The sequence below is a fragment of the Phacochoerus africanus genome, chromosome 16 (genome assembly GCF_016906955.1).
Source record: "Phacochoerus africanus isolate WHEZ1 chromosome 16, ROS_Pafr_v1, whole genome shotgun sequence".
NCBI lineage: Eukaryota > Metazoa > Chordata > Mammalia > Artiodactyla > Suidae > Phacochoerus > Phacochoerus africanus.
In genome coordinates, this window is record NC_062559.1 from 13,842,300 (window position 1) to 13,868,065 (window position 25,766).

At 36.9% G+C, this 25,766-nt stretch overlaps 1 protein-coding gene across 6 annotated transcripts in view; it reads left to right on the plus strand.

Moving 5' to 3' along the window:
• Positions 1 to 25,766, plus strand: part of CNOT4 (CCR4-NOT transcription complex subunit 4) — a 159,600-nt gene that overhangs the window by 80,104 nt on the left and 53,730 nt on the right. For 3 of the 6 annotated variants that reach the window (XM_047762983.1, XM_047762985.1, XM_047762988.1), the window contains exons 3-7: positions 8,974 to 9,171; positions 17,019 to 17,105; positions 17,845 to 17,946; positions 18,729 to 18,854; positions 21,558 to 21,691. In XM_047762983.1, coding sequence (XP_047618939.1) covers positions 8,974 to 9,171; positions 17,019 to 17,105; positions 17,845 to 17,946; positions 18,729 to 18,854; positions 21,558 to 21,691 — 647 coding nt within the window. The remainder of the gene's footprint in view (positions 1 to 8,973; positions 9,172 to 17,018; positions 17,106 to 17,844; positions 17,947 to 18,728; positions 18,855 to 21,557; positions 21,692 to 25,766) is intronic. The other 3 variants (XM_047762984.1, XM_047762986.1, XM_047762989.1) reach the window with 1 other exon arrangement.

Consider the following 25,766-nt stretch of genomic DNA (forward strand, 5'->3'; position numbering starts at 1 on the left):
TTGTGGCTCAGTGGTTAATGAATCCGGCTAGGAACCATGAGGTTGTGGGTTTGATCCCTGGCCTTGCTCAGTGGGTTGGGGATCTGGCATTGCCATGAGCTGTGATGTCGTTCTCAGATGCAGCTCAGATCTGGCATTGCTGTGGCTCTGGTAAAGGCCAGCAGCAAAAAAAAAAAAAAAAAAAAAAAGAATAAATCTCATTTGATCATAATGTACTATCTTTTTTGTTTCAGTTTGCTAATATTTTTAGAATGATTTCTTTGTATCTGTCATGTGAGGTATTAATCTGTACCTTAAAAAAAATAACTTTAGATTTAATACCAAAGAAATACTGGTTTCATAAAATGAGTTAGAAAAACTTTCCTTATCCTCTATATTCTGAAGGAGTGTATATGTGATTGGTGTTACTTCTTTTTTACTTCTTTATTATTGATACTCTTACTCTGTTGCGGTGTCTTTGCCCAAGAGCTATGTATGGAAACTGGTTACCACAGGATTCTTCTATGTAGATTACTGCAATTCTTTTTGTTTAGTTCCCCCTTTGTGGTATCTTGCCCTATAAATTTCAGTTGTCCCAACTTCTTCAAATTTTGATCATTGTCCCCTCTGCTTAATGTGACTGTTGGATTCAGTGCTTGGGTCCAGTAAGTGCCAGAAGAGCTGAAAACTGGGACACTTGTGGATTTCATCTGTCTTAATTCTTTTCTTTCTTTCTTTTTTCTTTTTTTTCTTTTTTGGCCGCCCTGTTCCCGGGCCAAGGATGAGCTCTATGCTGCAGTCATGACCCAAGCCACAGATGTGGCAACTCCAGATCCTTAACTCACTGTGCCAGGCTGGGAATCGAACTTGTGTCTCAGTGCTCCCAAGATGCCCACAGATCCCGTTGCACCATAGTGGGAACTCCTTATTTCTTTTCTTTCAGAGGTCATAGACCTGCTGTTCCTTGCCTGTTGTTCAGTATCTGAAAACGATGATTTCATACGTTTTATCTAGTTTTCTAGTTTATGCTGGTAGCCCTAGTGTTTTATCATCTAATCTGCCATGGCTGAAGGTGGAAGTGTATAAATAACATTTGAACTTTATAGTAATGTAATTGTGACTTTTGATCTAATCAAAATTAAGATGGAAAGTTGGAAAATGGGCTTGGGATGTATGGTTAGGCTGGCTGAAAGAAAGGTAAATATTCAACTTGCATAAAGTGGTAATATTGAACACTGAATAATCAAGTAGCACTACAAGCATGTTATTTAATGACATGATAGTAAATGACATTATCTAAAACTAAAGATTATTTTCAGGGAGAGACAACTCTTGCAGGAAAAAAAAGATATGGGGGATTGCTCATTTTCCTAATTAACCTTATTGAACTGTTTGATGAGGAATACTTAGAAAAAAATTAATAAAATTAGGGAAAAAAGAATAGGCAAATGGAAAGAAAGAAGGTATAATAATATCAATATTAGTTAGGCATAATCACATTCAAGAACAAATACATTTTAAAAGGATAAAGAGGATATATTTCTTTCTTTCTTTCTTTCTTTCTTTCTTTTTTTTTTTTTTTTTTGATTTTTAGGGCCGCCCCCATGGCATAGGGAGGTTCCCAGGCCAGGTAGGGGTTGAATCGGAGCTACAGCTGCTGGCCTACACCACAGCCACAGCAACACCAGATCCAAGCTGCATCTGCAACCTACACCATAGCTCACCGCAGCCCTGGATCCTTAACCCAATGAGTGATGCCAGGGATTGAACCCGTAACGTCATGGTTCCTAGTTGGATTTGTTTTTGCTGGGCTACAATGGGAACTTCCAAGAGATATTTTTTCTTACTGATAAAAGATATCCCTAAAGTTATGAAGCCTTTATCTAATTACCAGCAGAGCTTTGGGGTATATTGGGTTGGTGTAATTACCAGGAAAAACTGAATCAACATTCATATGGAGAGATTTCTAATTTCTGCATATTAGAAATAGATGAAGTAGGAGTTCCCATTGTGCCTCAGCAGTAACAAACCTGACTAGTATCCATGAGAATGCGAGTTTGAGCTCTGGCCTTGTTCAGTGGGTTAAGGATCTGGTGTTTCCGTGAGCTGTGGTGTAAGTTGCAGATGTGGATTGGATCCAGCATTGCTGTGACTGTGGTGTAGGCTGTCTGCTGCAGCTCCAGTTTGACCCCAGCTTGGGAACTTCCCTGTGTGGAACCTACAGCCCTAAAAAGCAAAAAAAAAAAAAAAAAAAAAAGAATTACACAATTAAAAAGAAAGTTGAATGTTTGATTAACATGATCACAAGAATGTGTGTTTGTGCATCACACAACTTTGTAAAAAACTTTAAAATACAAGTGCACTGGACACAAAAATAAATTGTTAAGCCGCGGTGGAAATACTAATCATTTGCCAAAAGTAGATCACTTGTGTATTTCATTTTATTTATTCTGCTTGGGGTTTTTAGGGCGTCTTAAATCTGTGGATTTGATAAGTTTCATTAATTCTGGAAAAAATTAAGCCAGTATCTCTTCAGATAACTGCCTTTATTCTCTTTCCTTTCTGGGACTCTCATTAAATATTTTCCAGATCTTTTCATTGTCTTAGTGTTTTTTAATCTATTTTCTGTTTTCTTTCTTTTTCTTCTTCCTCTAATGCAATAAAGGATGATTTCTTCTGATCAGTCTTTTAGTGTTTTGAATGTTTTCGTTTTTCTTTCTTTTTTTTTTTGTCTTTTTGTCTTTTTTGTTGTTGTTGTTGTTGCTATTTCTTGGGCCGCTCCCGCGGCATATGGAGGTTCCCAGGCCAGGGGTTGAATCGGAGCTGTAGCCACCGGCCTACGCCAGAGCCACAGCAACTCGGGATCCGAGCCGCGTCTGCAACCTACATACACCACAGCTCATGGCAACGCCGGATCGTTAACCCACTGAGCAAGGGCAGGGACCGAACCCGCAACCTCATGGTTCCTAGTCAGATTCGTTAACCACTGCGCCACGACGGGAACTCCTCTTTCTTTTTTTTTTTAATTTTTATTATTTATTTTTCTTTCTTTTTTTCAGGTCTAGACTATAGAGTTAAATTTTTGCCATTGTGTTTTTCATTTCTAGAAGTAATGTTTGTTCTTTTTTGTTACTTGATAGGTTATTTTTTTAAGAAGAGTTTATACCCTGCAGATATTTACAAGTTTGTCTTCTAATTGTTTAAACAGATAAACATTATTGTTTTAAATGCTTTGTGCAGTAATTCCAATAGCTGAAGTTTGTGAAGGATGGTTCTGCTGGTTGTTTGTTCATGTTGTTTTCTTTCTTTTTCTTTTTTTTTTTTGTCTTTTATCTTTTTAGGGCAGCACCTGCAGCATATGGAGGTTCCCAGGCTAGAGGTCGAGTTGGAGCTATAGCTGCGGGCCTGCGCTACAGCCACAGCACCTTGGGATCTGAGCTGTGTCTGTGAGCTACAGCACAGGTTTCGGCAACGCCGGATCCTTAACCCACTGATCTAGGCTGGAGATCAAACCTGCGTCCTCATGGATACTAGTCGGTTTTGTTAACTGCTGAGCCATGGTGGGAACTCTGATGTTGTTTTATTTCTTTATGCACTTGGTTTTCTGAATCTACTTCCTGGTTGATATCATTGAATTATTTGTAGGATTCTCCAAGACCTAAGATGGATTTCCCCTACTCTATAGAGGTTTTGATTTGGCTTCTGCTGGGTCCTGTAAGCATTGCCATTAGAAATGCTTCAAGCATAAAGGTCTTTGCTTTGGTCAAGTATAAAGATCTTTTGATCTCCAGGATGCACATCTTCCCTAGGGTTGATTTCAGCTTCTGTAGGATGCTTTTCTTCTATACACTTTCCCTTTTTCCTCTCTTGTTCTGACTTCACTGTAGTTTATACTTACCCTGAGAAAAATGAACCCTTTGAATTGGTGGGTGGGTGGATTAATATCTAAGATGTCTCATTTTAAGAGAGACCCAATGAAAAACTCTTCACCTTGGGTTCGCCTTGGACTTTAAATGTTGCCCCACTTCCCCTGTTTTTCCTCTCTCCCCATTTATTGTTACTTAGACTTTCTACTTATCTCTCTGGGTTTTGACTTCCCCACTGCAGATCATTATTGTTTAAGATACTGGTTAAAAGATACTGGTTAAAAAAAAAGTCTTAAATAGTATTTTTCATTGTTTTTGGTAAGAGGAAGAGATAAAGCTGTAGGTGCATTTATTAGGAAATGGGCTTTTTTCCAGGTTAAGAAACCAGATAAAGAATGAACATTGCAATGGTAGAAGGTAGAGATTAAGTAGCATTTAGTGAAATAGAAAAAAGGCAGGAAGTACCTTGATGGTTCAGTGGGTTAAGGGTCCAGTATTGTTACTGCTGGGGCTCTGGTTACTGCTGTGGTGTATGTTTGGTCCTTGGGAACTTCTGCATGCTGTGGGCATGGCCAAAAAATTTAAAAATTTAAAAGAAAAAAGAAAAAAAGCCGTATTTCAGTAAAAGTTCGAGCTGGTTCTTTGAAAAGACCGATAAAATAATCAAAGTCTTGGTAAGTATGGTTAGAAAATAAAGAGAAGACACCTGAAAATACATTAGAAATAAAAGTGGGCTGATAACTATATGTATGAAAGGGATTAAGTGGTTACACTAGAGACTAAAAACTATCTTTATTAGTAGTTTGGCAATTTATTGAAAATTAACGCTACTAAAGTGTTTTACACATTAAAAATGCTTCTCCACAGTTAATCCTACTTAGCACTAGTTTGTAACATACAGCTAAAGAAAAATTTTTTGCTTTTGACTTTTTACTTGATGCTGTATTTCTAGAAAATTAAGTTTAACGTATGTGTTGCCAGAATAAGATATTTGAAGGGTATATCATAGAACTAATTTGCCTTGTTCTTCTGTACTGGTATCTTTTTGTATTGATATCTGTAATGATATCATTATGTAGCAGTTACATTTGAATAAAGTTGACTTTCAAACCTGTTGGAAATACATATCCATAGAAAAGAGTCCAGTGTTATAAACTCAACATGGTGGTGCATCAGTAAGTAACACATTTTGATGAGGAGTGATACTGCAACCCAGTTATAGGTAGTTGTTGTTCTCCTTTTTTTGGTGTGTTTATGCTTTTTTTTTCCCCCCATTTTTACATTTCTTTGCATTATCTTTTATCCGTATTTTACAGTGTCAGAGATTGTTAATGAAAAAAACCTAAATGCTCTTCAAATCTTCCATGTTCTCAGAAAAGTTACGCTAGTGTTTCTCAAACAGTCTCTGACGCAGGATCAGATTTGTGTGCTATGCCGCCCCCCCCCCCCCCCCCCGACTCCACCCCTGCCCTAGTCCGTTGGGGACTGATACAGGGTCCTGTTTTTATGCCTAGTACCCAGCTTATATCATGTAATTTGCCACCTAAGCTCAATAACACCTGCACTGATAAATATCTTATTCTGTGTAGTCCACTGATGATGTTCTTAAATGTTGTGGCAATGTTAAGTTGGTATAAAAGTTTCCAAATGCTTTTTCTCAGTTTTTGTTCTTTTCTTATCATGGACTGATAAAAATGTAGTTCACAGACCAGACTTTGAAGTGGAACTAGGAACAGTCTGTATGCTTGATCCTTTCAAGGAGTGGATTATTACCACTGTAGATGTTTGTGAAGCGTCAGCTTTCAATGATTTTAATGATAAATGCTCCAAAAGGAGCTACCCAGAAATCCTGTGGTAGAAAATAGCTTTTCCATTTGCAAGTGAAAAATTTCAGTCATCTTGTGGAAAGGTATTTTAATTGGTTTGTATGTAGTTCATTTTTATACTTGTGCCTGCGTAGCTTTAAATAGCTTCATGGGATTAAAATCATTCAGGCAGATAGGTTAAAATTGAAAGGGGGTAATACAGGTACAGAATGGTGGGTGGAGAAGACAGAGAAAAAATTTAAATGGGAAGGTTACATCATTGATGGAAGAATTGAATTTCTTGTAATAGATCTTTAACCATTTTGGTTCCTCAAATTAAAATGCAAGAACACTTTGAAATAAGATTTAAAAAAATAAAAGAAAATTAGTAGTGCTAAATTTCCAGTTTTTAGAGAGTAGCTCGGTGTTCATGTGGGCAAATATTTATTGAGCTCCTAAAATGGGTGACACAAACCTTGCACTTAATCCTGGAGAAAGCCCTCAGGTCATGCAGAAGTCAGGTATTACAGAATCAATTTTTTTTATATTTGTCCCACGCACAAGTAAGTTGGAGTATGCCAAATAGGACCAATTAGCTTAAAGATTAAGATTTTTAAATGTGAGAACCGAATACTGTAGGCGTTTACATCCTGCAGGATCAGTGCGTTATGCCTGAGTATTAAAAACAGGATTTTTGGAGCCTTATGTTGTTACTAATAGAAGTTGAGCAACATAGAAGGAAATCTCACTCTCTTTGCGCTCAGCGTTAGAGTGTGCTCACAAATTAGAGGGTGTTTGTTTTTCTATATACTTAAAAAAATATATATATGTATGAAGAGATGAAAGTGGAGTTCCCACTGTGGTACAGTGGGTTAATGATCCGGCTTGTCTCTGCAGAGACCTCAGTTTGATTCCAGGCCTGGCGTTGTGAGTTAAGGATCCAGGGTTGCTGCAGCTTTGGCATATGTTGCAGCTCTGGCTAGGATTTGATCCCTGGCCAGAGAACTTCATATGCCCTGGGGGCAGGAGTGGAGGCTGGGGTGGGGGAGATGAAAGTAACTTTATGTTAAAGGCATTCAGGGTTTCCCGCTTGTGGGTACCTCTTCCTCTCTTCCTTGTCTGCACTTTTTTTCTTGATGACATTGTTTCTGTTAGTCCTCACTTCTGATGTTTTGAGAGCCACAGTTTCTCATTTCTGGGATCTCTTCACATTCAGCTTTAGATATAGCTATTTAGTGTGTTCCATCTTCCATTAATTATTAACTATTTTTTATTAGTTATACAGCTATCCCTAGGTGTCTGCAGAGGATTATTTCTAGGAATACCCTGCTCCCCCGAAGATATCAAAAATTCATGGATGCTCAAATTCCTTATATAAAAGAGTAGTATTTGCATATATTTGTATGTCCTCCATATATTTTTAAAAATCTTTAAATTATGCATATCTAATACAAGGTAAGTGCTGTATAAATAGTTGTAAAAACAATGTAAATCTTATGTAAACCATTGCTGGGCACATGTCAAATTCAAGTTTTGGTTTTTGGAACTTTGTGAAATTTTTTTTTGCCCGAATATTTTCAGCCCGCGGTTGGTTGAGTCTGAGGATGTGGAACTCGCAGATATGGAGGGCCAGCTGTAATAATAACTGATTTATTGTGCAGCAAACAGGGTTTTTGGGGTTTTTTTTCCCCCCATTTTTGGCTGCCCCATGGCATATGGAGCTCCCGGGCCAGGGATCAGGTTGGAGCTGCAGTCTTTTTTTTTTTTAAGGGCCACACCCATGGCATGTGGAAGTTCCCAGGCTAGGGTTCAAATCAGAGCTATAGCTGCTGAGCTGTACCACAGTCATAGCAATGCAGAATCCGAGCCCTGTCTGTGACTTCCACACCTCACGGCACTGCTGGGAGATTAACCCACTAAGTGAGGCCAGGAATTGAACCTGCATCCTCATGGATACTAGTCTGGTTCGTTGACACTGAGCCACGACTGGGAACTCCGAGCGGCAGTCTTGACCTAAGCCGCAGGTGCGGCAGTGCCAGATCTTTAACCCATTGTGCCAGGCTGTGGATTGAACTCAAGTCCCAGTGTTCCCAGGATGCTGCCTATCCCATTGCACCACCATGGGAGCTCTAGAACACAGTTTTAATCACTGTTAGTGTACTGTCCTTTTAAATTCTCACAGAAATCCTATGAATAAAATACTGCGATTCCCATTGTATGGAAGCGAAGACCAAGGCAGACAGGTTGCATAATTTAGCAAGGTGTCTCGGTAAAGAGTGAGCCAAGATTCAAAGACAGGCACTGTGAGTCCATAGCTCTTACTGAGGCCATCAGTAGCCCTGGCATTTCAGTAGGAATGAAAACAGCATTGTAATGATGAAAGAGGAAAACATTTTAACAGTGTAAATTGCTAGTATTTATTGAAGGATTATTATGTTCCAGTTTATAATGGTAATTGCTTTATAAGTGTTATTTTATCTTTACACCAGTGTTTAAGATTATTTTCATTTTACTTAGGAAGAAACTGAGGCATAAGAGTCTAAATGACTTGCCAGATGAGTAATAAGTGTTGAAAGTAAATTCAAATTCCTAGGCCAGAATATCTATGTATTGTTGATTATTTGCCTGTCTGTGCCTTTCTTAGAGTGAGAGTGTATTAAAGAACAAGTATTTCATTAATCCTCAGGCACATAGTAGGTTTTCATTAAATATTTGTTGATGATAATACATAAACCCGTATTAGGTGAGAGAACTTATATTCTTTGCTTTTTAGACTTAGAAGCTTAATTTTCCTGTAAACTATGTGCTAGACATTGTAGGGAATACCAAGATTTTTTTTTTTTAATTTTAGAAACTTTGGTGATGTTTTAAGTTTCAGTACTAAAAGGGGTCTGTGCTAAGCTCTAAAAAATAGTATTTTTAAAACAATTTTATTTAGTGTTTACTTTTTTTTTTCCTTTTTCAACTACACCCATGGCATATGAAAGTTCCTGGGCCAGCGATCAAATCCAAGCCACCTACACTACAGCTGTGACAACACCAGATCCTTAACCCACTGTGCTGGACTGAGACTCGAACTCTTGCCTCTGCAGTGACCTGAGTTGTTGCAGAGACAATGCCAGATCCTTAACCTGCTGCATCACAGAGGGAACTCCCAGCACTTAACTTCTATTAAATGAAAAATATTTTAGGCAGTTATAAGAGTCAGAAAAAGAGAGATGTAACAAATAACTGCATACATATCATCCAGAATTTGATAATTGTTATTCATGCAGTGTTCTTTCTATTTAATGCTAACTTCTGTGTTTGTTTTATACCTGAAGCCATATCCAGAAGACCCAGCAGTTTATAAACCACTCTCCCAGGAAGAACTGCAAAGGATAAAGAATGAGAAAAAACAGAAACAAAATGAGAGAAAACAGAAAATATCAGAAAATCGCAAACATTTGGCTAGTGTTCGTGTTGTACAAAAAAACCTCGTCTTTGTTGTAGGTCTGTCTCAGCGCCTAGCAGACCCAGAGGTAAGTCCTCTTCTCTTTTCTTTCTCCGCTTGGCATTTTGGTGGTGGTGGTGTTTATTTGGAAGTAACAGCTGACCCTGCCCAACTTGCAAGATTCACATGAAAATATTAAAGCTTAAGAGAAAATGGGAAATTATTTTTTTAATAATCACTAAGAAACCAGTGACCGGTTGTGATCTTAGGCAAGTGTCTTATACTTTCTTGGCTCATTTTCTTCAGTTGTGAAACCAGACAGTCTAACTAGTTCTTTAAAGTTCCCTTAAGTGCTAATAATCTGTGAAAGTTAGATAATAGTTCTATTTTGCTGTCAAGGCTCACTCTATTTTGCTGACTACTCTGTTTCTGTCCTCTTTTCTATAGCTGTGTAAGGACTAACAGTGGAGATCCAGTTTCATGAACTCACCAAAGATCAGTTTTTTGTTTTTGTTTTTTTGTTGTGTCCAAGTAGTAATTCTTGGTTATAGAACAATGATAGAACCGTTGCTCTCCTGTATCATCATTCTTTACTCATTCATTTTAAGCCAGTTTTGGGGAAAGAGGGAGAATTTGATGAAGGCAAACTGTGGACCAGGTTCTTTGTTGTTTGATTAGAGGCAGGGGAGAGCTTAACCCTTTAGTTTATTATTTAACTCTTTTCTCGCCTTCTTCCACCAGCCTTATAATAATGTTGAACACCTAACTTTTTTTGATGCCCTTGTATGCACATTTGTTAATTTTTAGTTTCTGATATACCAAAAATTCCTGCCTAGATTGATGGAAAGGCAGAAGGAAACTTGATTGACAGAATGTTTACTTCAGTAATAGAGAGCTGGATTGGGTGAATCTGCCAACAGTACTTCTTGAGAAGGATTTGAAGTAATGCTCATGTTACCAGTCAGAGGGAGGATTATAGTGAGTATGTTTAGGGAGGTGGGACTCTTTGGACTTGGCTAAGTGGGCTAAAGACCCCAGAAGGAGGAAATTTAAGAAGTCTGAAATTTGGAGTTCCCATCGTGGTGCAGCGGAAACGAATCCGTCTAGGAACCTTGAGGTTGTGGGTTCGATCCCTGGCCTCACTCAGCGGGTCAAGGATCTGGCATTGCCGTGAGCTGTGGTGTAGAAGAGAATAAAGAAAATATTTATTGGGAGTTGCCATTGTGCCTTAGCAGGTTAGGAACCTAATAAATATCCATGAGAATACAGGTTCAATTCCTGGCCTCACTCATTGGGTAAAGATCCAGTGTTGCTGTGAGCTCGTGGCGTAGGCCAGCAGCTGCAGCTCTGATTCAACCTGTGGGAACTTCCATATGCTGCAGGAGTGCCCTGAAGAGCAAAGAAAGAAAGAAAATATTTATTACTGATGTGTTTACTGTGTTTTGAGGCTGTGAAGGGCTTTAAAATCAATAGAGGAAAAGAGAATCAAGGAGACCTTATGAAGAAAATTCTGTCATTGTTAATGAATGTGGAGACGGTTCAGGAATTAGCAGGACCTAGGTCCAGGGATGCTGGCATCAGTGGGCTACATTATCTTCCAGAGACCAGGTTATCTCCAAACCTAAAAGGGTGGGTCTCGGGTTCATGTGGGAAAAGAGATGTTAAGGAAAGAGCTCTTTTTAGGCCTAGGGCTCAACCTCAACAGCCAGTTCTCCCTTTTTTTTTTGTCTTTTTGTCTTTTCAGGGCTGCACCTGCGAGGTGTATGGAGGTTCCCAGGCTAGGGCTAGGGGTGTAATAGGAGCTGTAGCCGCCAGCCTATGCCAGAGCCACAGCAATGCCAGATCCGAGCTGCGCCTGTGACCTACACCACAGCTCACAGCAATGCTTTGTTTTTGCTGTGCCACGATGGGAACTCCCTCCCTTTTTCTAATGCTAGTATTTAACTCCCCAGAAAGGCAGAATCTTACTGCTACATATTTGTACCAGTGCTTCTTTCTCCTTTCAGCACTGCTTTTTTTCCAACCAGAGAGCATTTCTTCCCTCTACAAGTTTGTTATTTACTGACTTATATTTACTCCTCCTAATCTTTGATTAGAATACACTTTTGCATTTCTAAAACTGCTATGCCAGTAAATTAATGGAACTTTTATTTTGATTTAACAACACTTGGATAGTGATGCACTTGACTTTGTTAATACATCTTGGGTTTGGTCAGCTGTGGTACTGGAGGCATACAGAGGAGCATCTGAAGGCTGGATAAAATTAAGCCATAATCTCAATCTGATGTTTGGATTATAAATTTCCTACCTCTTAAGGGTCTGTGATTTGTTTTTGCTTGGGTACAGAAATTTCTTATTTTCACTTAAAATATTATGACAGGGAGTTCCCTGGTCTGATTAGGACTCAGTGCTTGCACCACTGTGGCCCGGATTCCATTCCTGGTCTGGGAACTGAGGTCCCATGTCACACTGTGGGGTTGGGGGGAGTGGGGGGGAAGGTTCCAGTAAGATTAATCTGAGAAACTATTGCACAGAAAGAAATTAATCTAAGGGGTGACTACTGAGGGAAAGCACTTTATCATGAGTTTAAATATACTTTAAAAATCACTCCTCTGCTTTTACACTTTGGAAATCATTGTTGCTTGGTAAAAGGACATTTCCTTAAACATTTTTCTCTCATTTATTTTTCTTGAAAATCTAGGAAAACTAGAGATTAGTGTTTTATTAAATCCTACTACTTCTAAATAATATCTTTAAATTTTTTTTCTTAATTTAAATGTATAACCCTTTTAGATTGGAAAACTTAAAGTTGGCTTTATTAAAAAACTTGAAATTTCAAATTGGGTAACTTTTGAGTCAGGCAGGGCAGATCCCTGTGATTTACTTAATTTGGGATGATGAGCAGTTTGATATTTAACCGAATTCTAATTACCAAAGCTGGAACATTTAGGAAAAATTAAAGCTTATTTTGAGAATAGTTTCTGTATATCTGAAAACTTCATATCAAGATTGATTTTCAAAATGTATTCATTTATCACGCTGTAGAAAAAAAACTAAAGATGTGGTAGTTAGAGGTAATCATCTTCTAAATCCTACATTTTTTTTTTTTGTCTATTTGTCTTTTTGCCTTTTCTAGGGCCGTTTCCTCGGCATATGGAGGTTCCCAGGCTAGGAGTCAAATCGGAGCCGTAGCCACCGGCCTACACCAGAGCCACAGCAACGCGGGATCCGAGCTGCATCTGCAACCTTCACCACAGCTCACGGCAACGCTGGGTCCTTAACCCACTGAGCAAGGCCAGAGATCAAACCCGCAACCTCATGGTTCCTAGTCAGATTTGTTAACCACTGCGCCACAACGGGAACTCCTAGATCCTAAAATTTTAGATTTGTCAAAAATCTAATTCATATGTTCTGTAAATTAACTTTTGAATACTTACAGTGTGTTGGCTACTTTTTTTTTTTTTTGGCCACGTCCACAACATTCAGAAGTTCCCAGGCCAGGGATTGAAGCCTTGCACAGCAGTGACCCAAGCCACAGCAGTGACAGTGCCAGATCCTTAACCTCCTAGACCACCAGGGAACTCCCTATGTGTTAGGTACTTTGATATTGGACATGAAGTGTTTTAAGCAAGCCAGACACAGGTTCTCCCCTTACGAACTTACAGACAGTGGAGAAGACATAATTAAGTACTTGTAAATATGCTGAGCAGTGGGTGGTACAGGGCTTTTTGAGGACATGTAACAGTGGGGAACATCGCTAGTATAGAGATCCATGAAAAGCCTCCCTGAGGAAGGGATGATTAAAAATGACTCGGGATTAACTGAGCAGTGAATAAGGGCAAGGGTGTCTCAGATATGCAGTGAGGTGAGAGAACAGCTTGTTTGTGGAATGGAAAGCCACAGCCACAGCAAATTGTGATCCGAGCCGTGTCTGCGACCTATACCACAGCTAACGGCAACACCGAATCCTTAACCTACTGGGTAAAGGCAGGGATCGAACCCTTATCATCGTGGATCCTAGTCAGGTTCGTTAACCACTGAGCCACAATGGGAACTCTGGGAAGACTTTAACGACAACAATCATTTCACTTTACAAATGGGAAACTGAGGCACAGGTAGGTCGAGTGACTTGCCTAGGATCACACTATTTCATAGCAGACCCAGGACTAGAAAACCAACCTCCTGGTCTTAGAGCTCCTATTCCGGTGTGTTTTACACTAATGTTTGGCCTGTGGTTCCTCTCTCCATCTATCCATTCATCCCTCTATCTACTTACCACATTTAAAATTTTCTCTGTAGTGTCCATAAACACTTGACTGTGCTCCCAAAGAATATGTAAGAAGAGATTTTACACATTAGGTGTGCTACTGGACATCTATAATTCTATTACAAAGCCTCTTATATACTGGTTAGTACTAATGCTGACTCACTGTGAAGTAAATATAGGATGTTGAGTATTTCGGTAATGAGATGATATGTAGGGTGTTCTGCCTCCTACCCTTACTGTTTACTTTCTTTATTTACTAGAGTACTGTTTTGCTTGTTGACTGTTAATGTTTAGACATAATCTGGAGTGTTCAACTTAATATACAGTATTTAGATTATTTGAATTTATCTTGTCTGGGCAGGTCATTTCTTATCAGCCATAGGCCATTTGCTAATTATTACATTAAGGCCCACCAATGTTTTGTATCTAATTCTTTTTGTTCAATGGTAAAACAATTCCGTTTTTCATTAAGCATTTATTGAGTACCTACAGTGTGCCAGACACTGTGTAAGACACTGAACATAAATGAGTAAAAAGGTAGCCCCTGCTTATTTACAAAAGTTAAAGTAGTACACTTTGAGGAGTGCTGTGTGCGGCATAAGAGATGGCACCTGACCTTGCTGGGAAGGTATGTACTCCCCTGCTATCTTTGGGGCTAAGTGCTTCAGGCATAGGAATTACACACATGCTTCTGGATGAGAAAGAGCTTAATGTGCAGCTGATTTGTTTGGCTGGAAGATTAGAGTGAAATGGTCAGAGGTGAGGCTGGCAAGGTAAGTGGTAACAAACGAAGGGCTATCTAACCATGCAAAGGAATTTGTGCTTTGTCTTAAAGGCAATGAGAAGCTATTGATTATTCTTAAGATCAGAATGGCATGGCTAGATTTGTGCTTTGAAAATATCATTCTGGCTGCAAATCTGATATTATTATGAAGGCAGTATACTCAAATATTGGCCAGAACTTATTTCCATAAGCCAGTCTTGAACCTTTACAGACCCAGTGCCCACTTTTCTTAAGGTAATATTTTATTTTATTTTGTTTTAGGGCTGTACCTGTGGCATATAGAAGTTCCCAGGCTAGGGGTCCAGTTGGAGCTGCAACTGCTGCCGTATGCCACAGCCACAGCAACGCAGGCTCCAAGCTGTGTCTTTGACCTACAACACAGCTCATGGCAACATTGGATCCTTAAAACACTGAGTAATGCTAAGGATCGAACGTGTATCCTCATGGATACTAGTTGGGTTCGTTGCTGCTGAGCCACAACGGGAACTTGTTAACGTTTTAAGCACCCTTTAAGTTTCATGAAATGACTTTTTGATAATATAATGTCTATGTAGATACACAATTTGAAAAAAAAAGAGAAATCAAGGTAATTATAAAAACTATTTCTACATGTAAATATTTGGGTATCTTTAGAACCTTGCTACTCAAGGTGTGTGGCCTCTGGTCTGGTAGCATTAGTATCACCTGGGAACTTATGCAGAAACTCTTAGGATATAAGAATATATATTTTAACTAGACCCTCAAATGATTTGTATGTGCCTATAAGTTTGTGAAGTACATTTTTTCAGTATGTTATAACATAGATGCTTACATCTGTTTATAGAATTGCTATGAATATGACAACTACAAATGCAAATTGTTACAGGTGTATGTATTGGCAGCTCAGGTCCCATGCCAGTGATGGGATTTTTCTGAAATAATTCTTAGTAAAATTCCAAACAAAGCTCTTGTAGTTGTCCCTTAATTACATACTATTTGCTTTCCTGTAAATTCAACATATGTCAAAACTGGGGAGCTACTTTATGTTTATATATAATGTAGAGTTAGTTTCTAGGTTCATTTACTTACAGACTTCTCAGCTACATGAATGCCTTGTATAGCATTCAGAAGTGGTGTAGGACAGTTCTTTGTTGTGCAGGGCTAGCCTGAATGTTGTAAGCCATCCCTGGCTCCCATCCACTGAACAGCAGTGTCTCCCAGTCACTTCGACAGTCTCTCCCAATAAAAGCTCCCATAGAGTTCCAAAATGCTCCCTTTGAATGCTGCCTTCATTAAGAATTACTGTCATAAACTTGGATATGATACAAAATGCTGATGCAGCACACCTGGTGGCCAGCCTGAATATTTTGAAGCAGGTATTTTGGCTGAGGCCTTTTGCAGAGTTGATGTGTACCCAGCTGGAATGCAGTACTACATTTCACTAGCCAGAAAATTTTTCAAAACATACTCTTCCCTACCCCTCAATCCCAACACTTTCCTCTGAACAACCTGAGAGTCATTGCTTTTGCCACTCTTACTCTCATATCCCTAAGGAGATTTGGGTGGAAAAAAGATTGAAAACCAGTGTGATCACTTCCCATTGTAATCCATTAAAATTGGTTGTAGAGGGGAGTTCCCTGGTGGTCTAGTGGTTAGGATTTGGTGCTTTGCACTACTGTGGCCAGGGTTCATTCCTGGTCTGGGAACTGAGGTCGCACATCAAGCTGCATGCTGCAGTCGAAAAAAAAAAAAAGAAAATGCCTGTGGAAACATAATAAAACATAAAATAAGGTAAAAGTAATTATGTTTATTAAGTGAAAACTGTTAGGAATTAATGATATCCCAACCATAGACTGTTTCATAAAACTTTGATTTTGTCAGATGCAGAACATATTAGCTATGAGAATATTATTAAATAAGAGTGTTTGAACAGATTTGTACAGAAAGCTTTCACTGAGAGAGAGCTTGCTAGTTGGAGAGATTGTAGGTCTAGAGGTAAATTCTAGGAAAAGTTTAATTTTGAGGTACTTAAAAATCATGTGAGAGATTTTTATATGAAGTTATATACAGTCAAATTAGCTAAGGTTAAATAAGTTCGGAAGGGAGGGTAAATGAACGTAGATAGGTATCACATAGCGAAAAACGTGTAACACAAGTATGAGGACAAGTAACTACCAAGAAGTAACCAGGTAATAGAGAAAAAAAATATGTATAAGTTTTTTTCCCCATTCATCCGTCACCTCACATTTGTTATTTATCAGGAAATGAGAGAGAATAGCAGGGCATGGTTGAAAAATGGTAAAATTTATTGACATAAGGAAATTGTGTGTAAATGTATGTAGACACATACACAGTAATAAGTCATAAAGCATAGAAAGTTGAATTCCATATTTGGAATTTGTAGCTTGTAAACAATGCTTTAAGAAAATGTACAAAATGTTATATACAATAGATGTGTAAGTACAGACTGTCTCTACTTGTGTTTGTTCTTGAGTTTATATTCTGTTTGATACCTAATCTTGGTCATTATTTTGAGAATTACTTTCATATAAGGATCATATATTAATGAAAATGTGATTGGGATAGTTGATCTATTTTATGTTTAAGAGTATTGTGAAGGTAAGATCCCATAGATTATTGGTACAGATATTAGATCATAGTAGATAATGCCAAACTTAGTTAAGTCTCAGTTTCTGTTCTGTGGGTCAGTAAAGAACAACTTAAAACTCTGTTAATGATTTCCTTAGGTTAACCACACAAATTGTAATTAGAAAGTAGTCACATTTATTAGAAAACTTTTAAAATCATTTTCTTTTGAATGAAGAGGGATGGTGTATGTCCCCATTAAAGGGATAAAGTTGATGAAAATGGGGACAGATTATACCTTACTTTTCTTCTTTTATAGGTTTTAAAACGACCAGAATATTTTGGGAAGTTTGGTAAAATACATAAAGTTGTCATCAATAATAGCACATCATATGCAGGCTCACAGGTAACTAATTATAAGGATTTTTGCCTTTCTTCCCTATGGTCGGGGCTTGACCTGGTCTCTTCAGAAAAAAAGATTTGCTTTCTGTGATTAGAAAGCTTGAGGGTCAAGGATTTAAACAGTGTAGTGACCTCTGTTGGTGGGGTGGGGGAATTTTTGGTAATTATTTGACCCTTTCAGGACTTAACAGTGAATTGATAGTAATAAGAGGGAAATAGTAAAACAAAGATTTAGTGATGGTTTGAAGGGGAGGGGGAGTTGAGTCTATTATCAGGCTGTTAAATTAGATAATGATTTCTAACTGATAATATTTTCAGATACTGTAAATCTAATAGAGCATCTTTGTTATGCTGCTATTAGAATACTCTTACAGATTGCATTTATTTTGGGGAGAACATACTTTGACACAATGTCTTCAGAGCTTTTTTAAATCTAACTTCCAAAGTTTGTTTTTTGTAACCTTGACGAGTCTGTCAGATGACTTAAAAAAAGTGCCAAGCCAAAAATACTTCATTCATATATTTTAGTCTACTTAAAATCAGATAAAATTCACTGAGTATGATTGTCTTAAGATTAGCTAATATGTGGTTTAATCAAAGTTACTACTATTTCTAATTATTGTCATCATTATTAATGATAGTAGTAGTGAGGAACTTTAGAATTCCTTGGGCAAGTTTTAAGATAATTTTTTTGTTATGTTTTTGTTGAATTTTATACTAATAACAGTGAGTTTTCACTTTAGGGTCCAAGTGCCAGTGCTTACGTAACCTATATCCGGTCAGAAGATGCTCTCAGAGCCATACAGTGTGTCAACAATGTGGTGGTAGATGGCAGAACACTTAAGGTAATATGGTCCTCTTGTTCTCTATGTATTTTTTTGGATTTCTTTTTGTTTGTTTGTTTTTTTTAAGAGGGAAAGGGATAAAATATTGTAAGTGGGGAGAGTCTAGCATTTACATATTATGTGAAGGGAATCTTATTTGACGATTGCTTCTTAGACATCCATACCAATCTGTGATAGCTAATTTTGTTTATAGCTGACCTATGTAGGGTCCTGCTTTACAGGTAGGAATAAACACATTTATTATTAGGGGATAATTTTAAAAAATCTCCTATTTTTATACATATCTTATTTTGTTAAAATGGATTTATTATTCTTGTCAGAAATAGATAATGGTTCTGATTTGTTGTCCTTAAATTATTTGGACATTGACCAGTTCAGATTTGAGGGAGGTGTCCCATCAAGCAATGCTTTAAGTAAATGGAAGGACAGCATAGTTAGAAAAAGGAATTTGCCTTATGTGCCTAACCACTTAAAACATGGAATGGATTTTGTCCGTCTACTCTTCTGATCTCTAAGGAAGATGATTTCAGTGCCCAAGTTTGAAAACCACAGGCTGAGGTTTTTTTTGGTTTTTTTTTGTTTTTTAGTTTTTTCAAATGGTCATCATCTTTAATAAATCCTGGTAGTAATGGTTTAGTCTTCTAGTATTCACAGCCATACTTCTTTTGTTCTGTCTGTGCCTCATTTTAGGTGAAATGAAACCACTAAATATGGAAATTCTCATTGGAGTGTCAGTTCACATTTTGGGTCTTTTTACCCCCCCGCCCCTCCTCTTTCTGCAGGCATCACTAGGTACAACAAAATACTGCAGTTACTTCTTAAAGAATATGCAGTGTCCAAAGCCTGACTGCATGTACCTACATGAATTGGGGGACGAGGCGGCCAGCTTCACAAAAGAGGAAATGCAGGTAGTAAAGTAATGTGCATTATCAGCTTTGCAGAAAAGGAAGTATTTTTCTTTATAAGTTAAAATTGCAAAAGCAGAAACTAAGGATTTTATTTTTCTTTAAACTGGTATTACTTTAAAGTAGCATTTTCCGAACAGTGTTCCATGGGATGTCAGTTCTGCAAGATATTGTTGTAATTAAAAATGGGTCTGTGGTCCACTGAGTTTGAAAATACTTGATTAAGAAAGATTAATAGGTGCCCCCCTCCCCCAGCAGTACCTCTCAGAGTCTTTAATATGATATTGCATATCCCAGAGGAGAATGTAGAGCTGGAACTTAATTGACCAAGGAAAGCATTTTGGTAAATGCTACTTAGGAGGAATATCAGCAAAATGAAAGCTAGATGGGATATTGGGATACTGTAATTATAAGTGTTTTTCTCCCCAATCTGTTACAGAGCATGCTAGAAAATAATATTCTATTAAATATTGCTGAAAAGCTAACATTATTTTTATAAACTGATTCTTTCCGTTAAAGTATCTACTGAGTCAGTGTCCTATAAAGGGTGAATTGAAGACTTACTATCCTATGTTCTTTTTTTACATTTCCTGTTCTCCTGTCTTTCAATTTGTAGTATAAACATGCCTTTACAAGTAAAAATGTTGACCCTATGGCATATTAAATGAGGATTATACCCAAGCACAATGCTGCACTTCCCTGTTATAGATGAGGACTCAGATTGTTGCTGTGGACTTTTGCAGGAATATTTCTTATTTAGAAGGTGGAGGGCGTTGATTGCTACCTTTCATTCCCCAGGTCAAATTAGAGAAAGTCTAGGAGAGGGTCCTTTCAGAGCAGATTGTTAAATGAAATGAAATATTACCTTTTTTGATGTGGAGTTACTATAGATTAAATCCCATTATAATAAATACACTGGAATTTCTTGACTATATTGTCTTTATGTTGCAAAAATAGTGTTAAAATAAGTTCTCAGAGATATTTAATCAGGACAGATGACTTATTTATTTATTGCTTATCCAATAAATGATTGATTTTTTTCTTTTGGGTGAAACTTTTTTGGATGAAATCTAAGGTTGAACCATTTCAAGCTGAATTTTGACTAGTGGGAAGTATCTTTTACCCATGGATACTATTATAGTGAAAATCTCTGTCAAAGAATTTCCAAGCCCTGGTTGCTCTCACTTAAGTATTATTGAACAATAAAAGAAAATGGATGGACAGACTCTTGTAATTGATTCATACTGGGATTTAACCTGTCTCTATGAACTACCCCTGTGGAATCATTTAGATACTAGTTTGACCTCTTTGTGGCTAACAAAAGCCCGAATATCTCCTGAAGTATTGGTTGTAGAAAGAATTTTGGGACTTCTCATGTTTTAAAGATGTAAAATCCACATCTAAACTATGCTTTTACATATACTTCATATTGTTATCTTGCATTCATCTTGCTCTTCTTTACAAGTTTAAAATTACTTTGAAAAGGGGCTTCTTTGTTAAAACACTTCCTCAAGGTGGAAAGGAAATTTGAACAAATTATATCTTGGCAAAAACCAGATCTTTCCTTCTTGTCGCCTAACTCAAAATTTAGTACTCTATGAAATATTTATAGGTCCAACTGAACAGACCAAGAGCCCTCTCAGAACAGGAAATGATGCATTGTGCGATATATATAATAGAACTGTGCTTGATTAGATGATATTGCCCTTGCTTGTTTTTATTTATGTATTTATTTATGAACTGTTCTGTTCTGGTTTTGGTTTTCCCATAACTTTTAACCTAATTAGCAACTCTAAAGGTAAGTGAAAATGCATTCCAGTCATGATATATATGCAAATAGTAACAGCTTATTTGAAGTAACTATTATAATTTATTTTTGTATGTAAATAGTTTCCACAGTCAGTCCTTGTTTGATTTCTTCCATAACTGTTCATGACATTGCATTCTGGTAGACAGCTACCAACTCGGTTAAATACAGAGCTGTCTTTGTTGTACATAGAACAGGGATCAGCAAACTTATTCTGTAGAGGGCTAGTTAATAAATGTTTTAGGCTTTCCAGGCACATGGTCTCTGTAGCAACTACTTAGCTTTGCTGCTTAGGCTGAAAGCAGCCATAGATAACATATAAATAAATGAGCATGACTATTCCAGTAAATAATTATTAAAAACAAAGCTGCTGGCAGTAAATTGCCAACCTCTAAAGTTTCAAATACATCCATTTTTATGTAAAAACAAATTAATGTGAATATTATTTGATATTAAGATAATGAAAAAATATAGTAAAACTCTTCATCGGTGTATTGCTTATATTAATCTCTTCTAAAAAGAGAGACTGATTTTTAATGATCTTTAGAGAATTTGAAATGACCTGTTAAAAGACTTAGTTCTTACGTGAAAGATGGGGAAGTAGATTTAAAAGGGACCCTCTAGTTTTTTGAACTAGCAAAAAAGTCATCTGTTAATACGCTTTTCTCCACATAAAGTGGTTGATGAAATTCTTTAATTAATGGAATATGTCTCATGTAGTTTTGTTGGAAGAGCTTCATTGGTCTTGCAGTTCTTTGACATCTTCCTCACAAGTTTCTCTAACACCCTGAAAAACACATGTTTTATTTAGGATAGCTTTAATAATTCAGAAAGTACATCAGTATTTTATACCAGCCACTTTGTGAATCCCACTGCAGTTTTAATTTCTCTTCCACTAGGCGGGTAAACACCAAGAATATGAACAGAAGCTACTTCAAGAATTATATAAATTAAACCCCAATTTTCTTCAGCTGTCTACGGGTTCAGTTGATAAGAATAAGAACAAAGTGACACCACTGCAGAGGTATGATACGTAAGTACTAATATTAGTATCAACAGAAACCTTACCTTCCTGTCTATCGATCTTCTCTTTTCATTCTATATCTTTTTCAGGCAGGATCCATCTTGACAATGTCTATCATTTGTGCAGAATTGTTGTACTGTGTAAGAAATGTTGAATCACAATTTCTAGGTTTGAATATTTGCTGCCTGCTGCTCCCTGGTAATACTTCAGCTGAGCCTCTTGATGCTTCCCCTTTGCATTGATTTGCAGACTACCCTGAGCCCTGGCAACACTCTCCTTGATAAAAAGGAAATTAAGAGATGTGTGTTACTAAAAGGCTCTTGTCACCTAATTGAGGTTTCCCTCCTGATGTAATGAGGGGAAAAATACTGTAAAAAGGGGAGTGGGAGTTAGCTGAAGCATTTTGTGTTGGGGATACAAATAATTCATCGTTGTCTAGTCTCAGGAATCACTAGAGTCTTATATCGTCTGAGTGAGGAGGGCATCCCGTATTCAGATCTTATTCATCTTAGGAGACAACTTGTTTTTACATAGACCTATATTCTGTTGATGTCTAAACAAATTTATAATTTTATGTATTGGGTCTCATTCTGATAAAGTAATTTTCACATCTTGGATTGTATTTGGTTATGGCCTGTCAGAAAATAGTACAATTAATAAAAACAATATTTGGGGGTTATACTTTATTCTGAATGTTCCTTAACTTTGATGTGTTAGGATCTTCTTTTTAATTTGATAAGTTTAACTTTTGTAAAGTGAATTCATTTAAAGAAAAAAACTGTAATTTAAATAGGTTGATTTTCTTTTTTAAAAATAATTATTCCAGGGAGTTCCTTTCATGCCTCAGTCAGTTACAAATCCAGCTAATATCCATGAGGATGCAGGTTCAATCCCTGCCTCACTCAGTGGGTTGTGACACAGCAGACACAGCTTGGATCCTGCATTGCTGTGGCTGTGGTGTAGGCCGACAGCTGTAGCTCTGATTCGACCCCTAGCCTGGGAACTCCCATATGTCCATATGCCACAGGTGCGGCCCGAAAAAGCCAAAAAAAAAAAAAAAATCCAAAGTTGCATTTTAATTATTAAAATTTAGTTATTCTGAAGTTTGAATTTGTTTAAGTGACATTTTAAATGTCTGGGTATTACATGTTATAATTCCATGTTTGTTTATCACTAAAATAATGTAAGGGCCATTTTTCAAACATAGCTAACAATAATCACATGGGTTGTTGTCAGAATCAGTTTTTTAAAAAACGTATTCTTTGTTGTCAGAGTCACGGCTTTCAGAAATGTATTCTTGTATTTAAACTCTTGAAATCCGTATTAAATTTATTCACTTTGATAGATTATTTGCAAAGTCTATTCAAATTTAAATACTTGTTTATTCACACACATATGTACATGTGTATATAAATATATGAGGCTTAGAGCAAAACATAAAATTACTATATCATAATCTATGTGAAATTTGTTTTATCAGAGCTAAGAATAAAAGCTAAATCTAAAATCTTTTAGGGTTGATAAAGCTTTGACACTTTCCATTGATCTTTTTGTACCCATCCCTGTATGTTTATTTTATTATGAACCTATGCTATTACTCACACCATTGGTTGCCAACTCTGTAGTGCATTGTATAAGATTGGGGTTATAGTGATAAACATTTATTTCAGATGCTTTTAAATATACATCTTTATTCTCATTAAAAGCATTGTCATTCTAATTAAAATCTTATTCTGGGTTTATAGCATCTAGAGAATTCAGACCAGAAATGTAAAATCTAGACTATCTCTTTGTGATAAACATTTGCTATTCCCTGAATATAGAGGTAATGTTTTTATTGAAGGAAATTTGAAAAATATATAAGAGCATACAGAAGAAAGTAAATATTGTATGTGATCTCAGTACTTAGACATTTTCATTGAAAATGATTTGATGTATCTTCCTTGCAGTGTATATTTTCTTGGAGTCCTTTTCCTTCTTGTGAATGTGTATATACACAAACTACATTGCTTTGTTACATTTTAAAACTTAATACCCATTATTATACATATTTTCTCATGCTATGAAAACATATAAGTTTTATGATTGTAGTATTCCATTATATGTGAGTATTTCAAATTTATTAAACCAATCTCCTGCTGGTGTATATTATATTACTTTCATTTTGGTGCTATTATTTGTAACACTGTGATGAACATTTTTTTCATATAAACACTTTGGGTATAGTTTTGATGCTCTTAGAACTGCTGAGTTGGTGATTATGAGTCCCTATTTCCTTGAATTGAGTATTTTTTCTACACATTTGCCAACTTGATAATCAAAAATCTTTCTCATTTTAATTTATGTATGATTAATATAGTGAACTTCTTATGCATTGTGAATTCATCATATCTCTTTGCCATATTTTATTAGTGTATTTAAGTGCTTTCTGGCAGATTACAGATCTGGCTTCCCTCATAGGTTAACTGAGTCTATTTGTTTCAGAATTCTTGGGAGTTCCTGTTGTGGTTTAGTGGGTTACGAACCTGACTAGTATCCATGAGGATGTGGGTTCGATCCCTGGGCTCACTCAGTGGGTTAAGAGACCGGTGTTGCTGTGGGCTGTGGCATAGGTCACCAGCTGCAGCTCCAGTTGGACCCCTAGCCTGGGCTATGCCACAGGTGTGGCCATAAAAAGCAAACAGAACAAAATGAAACAAAAAAATCCTTGAATTTATGAATCAATATTGGGAGAATTTATACTCTCCAGCATAACACTGAATCATCTCAACCATTAGAATGGTATATCTCTCTATTTAAGTATCTTGTGTCTCTCAGGAAAGTTGTGGGGGTTTTTTTGTTTTTTATTTTTGTCTTTTCCCTGCTTTTTTGTATTGGATCTTCCGCCATCAGCTCTTCCTGTTTAAGAAGCCCTAGGCTAAAAAATAAAAACAGTGTTAGAAGGTGGTGCTAGCAGACATCCTTGTTGCATTACTTTCATAGAGATATCTCCAGTGATTTATTCACTCTTAAATATGATTTTAACCATTTATTTGAGACATGTTTTTAATTACAGTATGAAAATACATTTTCAAAAATTTATTGAGCTTTTTTTCTTTAGATTGGAAGTGAAAATTGGAATTTTTGAAGTGTCTTTTCAGCATTTTAACAGTTTAGCTTTCTTTAACTTAATTTTTTTGATCTGTTGTTATTCATAGATTTACTAATATTTTATTGACTTTGCCTTCATATAAAGTATAGTCAGAGCATATTTATAACTATTTCAGTAATAGGAGAGGACTGTCATAGCAGCAACAAGTTGTAGAAAATAGTATACTCATGGGCGTTCCCTGAAAGCCTAGTGTTAAGGATCTGGTGTCATCATTGCCACTGCTGTGGCGTGGGTTTGATCCCTGACCCAGGAAGTTTGCATGCCATGGGCATAGCCAAAATAAAAATAAAATAAAATAATTAAAACATTAATAACTTTATGCAAAATCAGTGCTACTAAACATCAGCTGGGACCAGAATAAATTTTGACATGGTTACCTATGCTTTGCATAAGTACATGGTGTAGGAAGGTTTTGGGGGGAGAGAGAAGGGTGCCTTGCTTAATGCAATTCCCCAAAATTTATTAAGGGTAATGGATGGCCCGAGTTACAGATAGTTTGTTTTTTTGTTTTTTTCAGCAAGCTCCTGTAGCTTGTTTTCTTTCCATGCCGACCCCTGCAAGAGAATAAATTCGACTCGTCAGAAATATCAAAGGTCTACTTTGGTCTTCATTTCTAACATTGCCACCATACAGGGTATAGTGTTAGAGATGCATTTGAAGATAGTTTTCTTCTTCCACAGGGAAGTCCTGCCAAGTTAAAAAGATGAGGAGTGTAACTCTTCTATGGTCCTGCCCGAGAGAGAATGTTTTTCTTATTCATGATAAATTGAGAAACTCAAGATAAGTTGAGAATTAAACTTTCTAGGGAAAAAAAGAAAAAATGGTTCCGTTTCTCTTTTTCTTGGCATTCTTGCATAGTATATAGCAGTTTTAGGAGAACTGTAAGAAAGCAAAACTTGGAACCTTATAGATTGACATCAAACTTAAAATGTA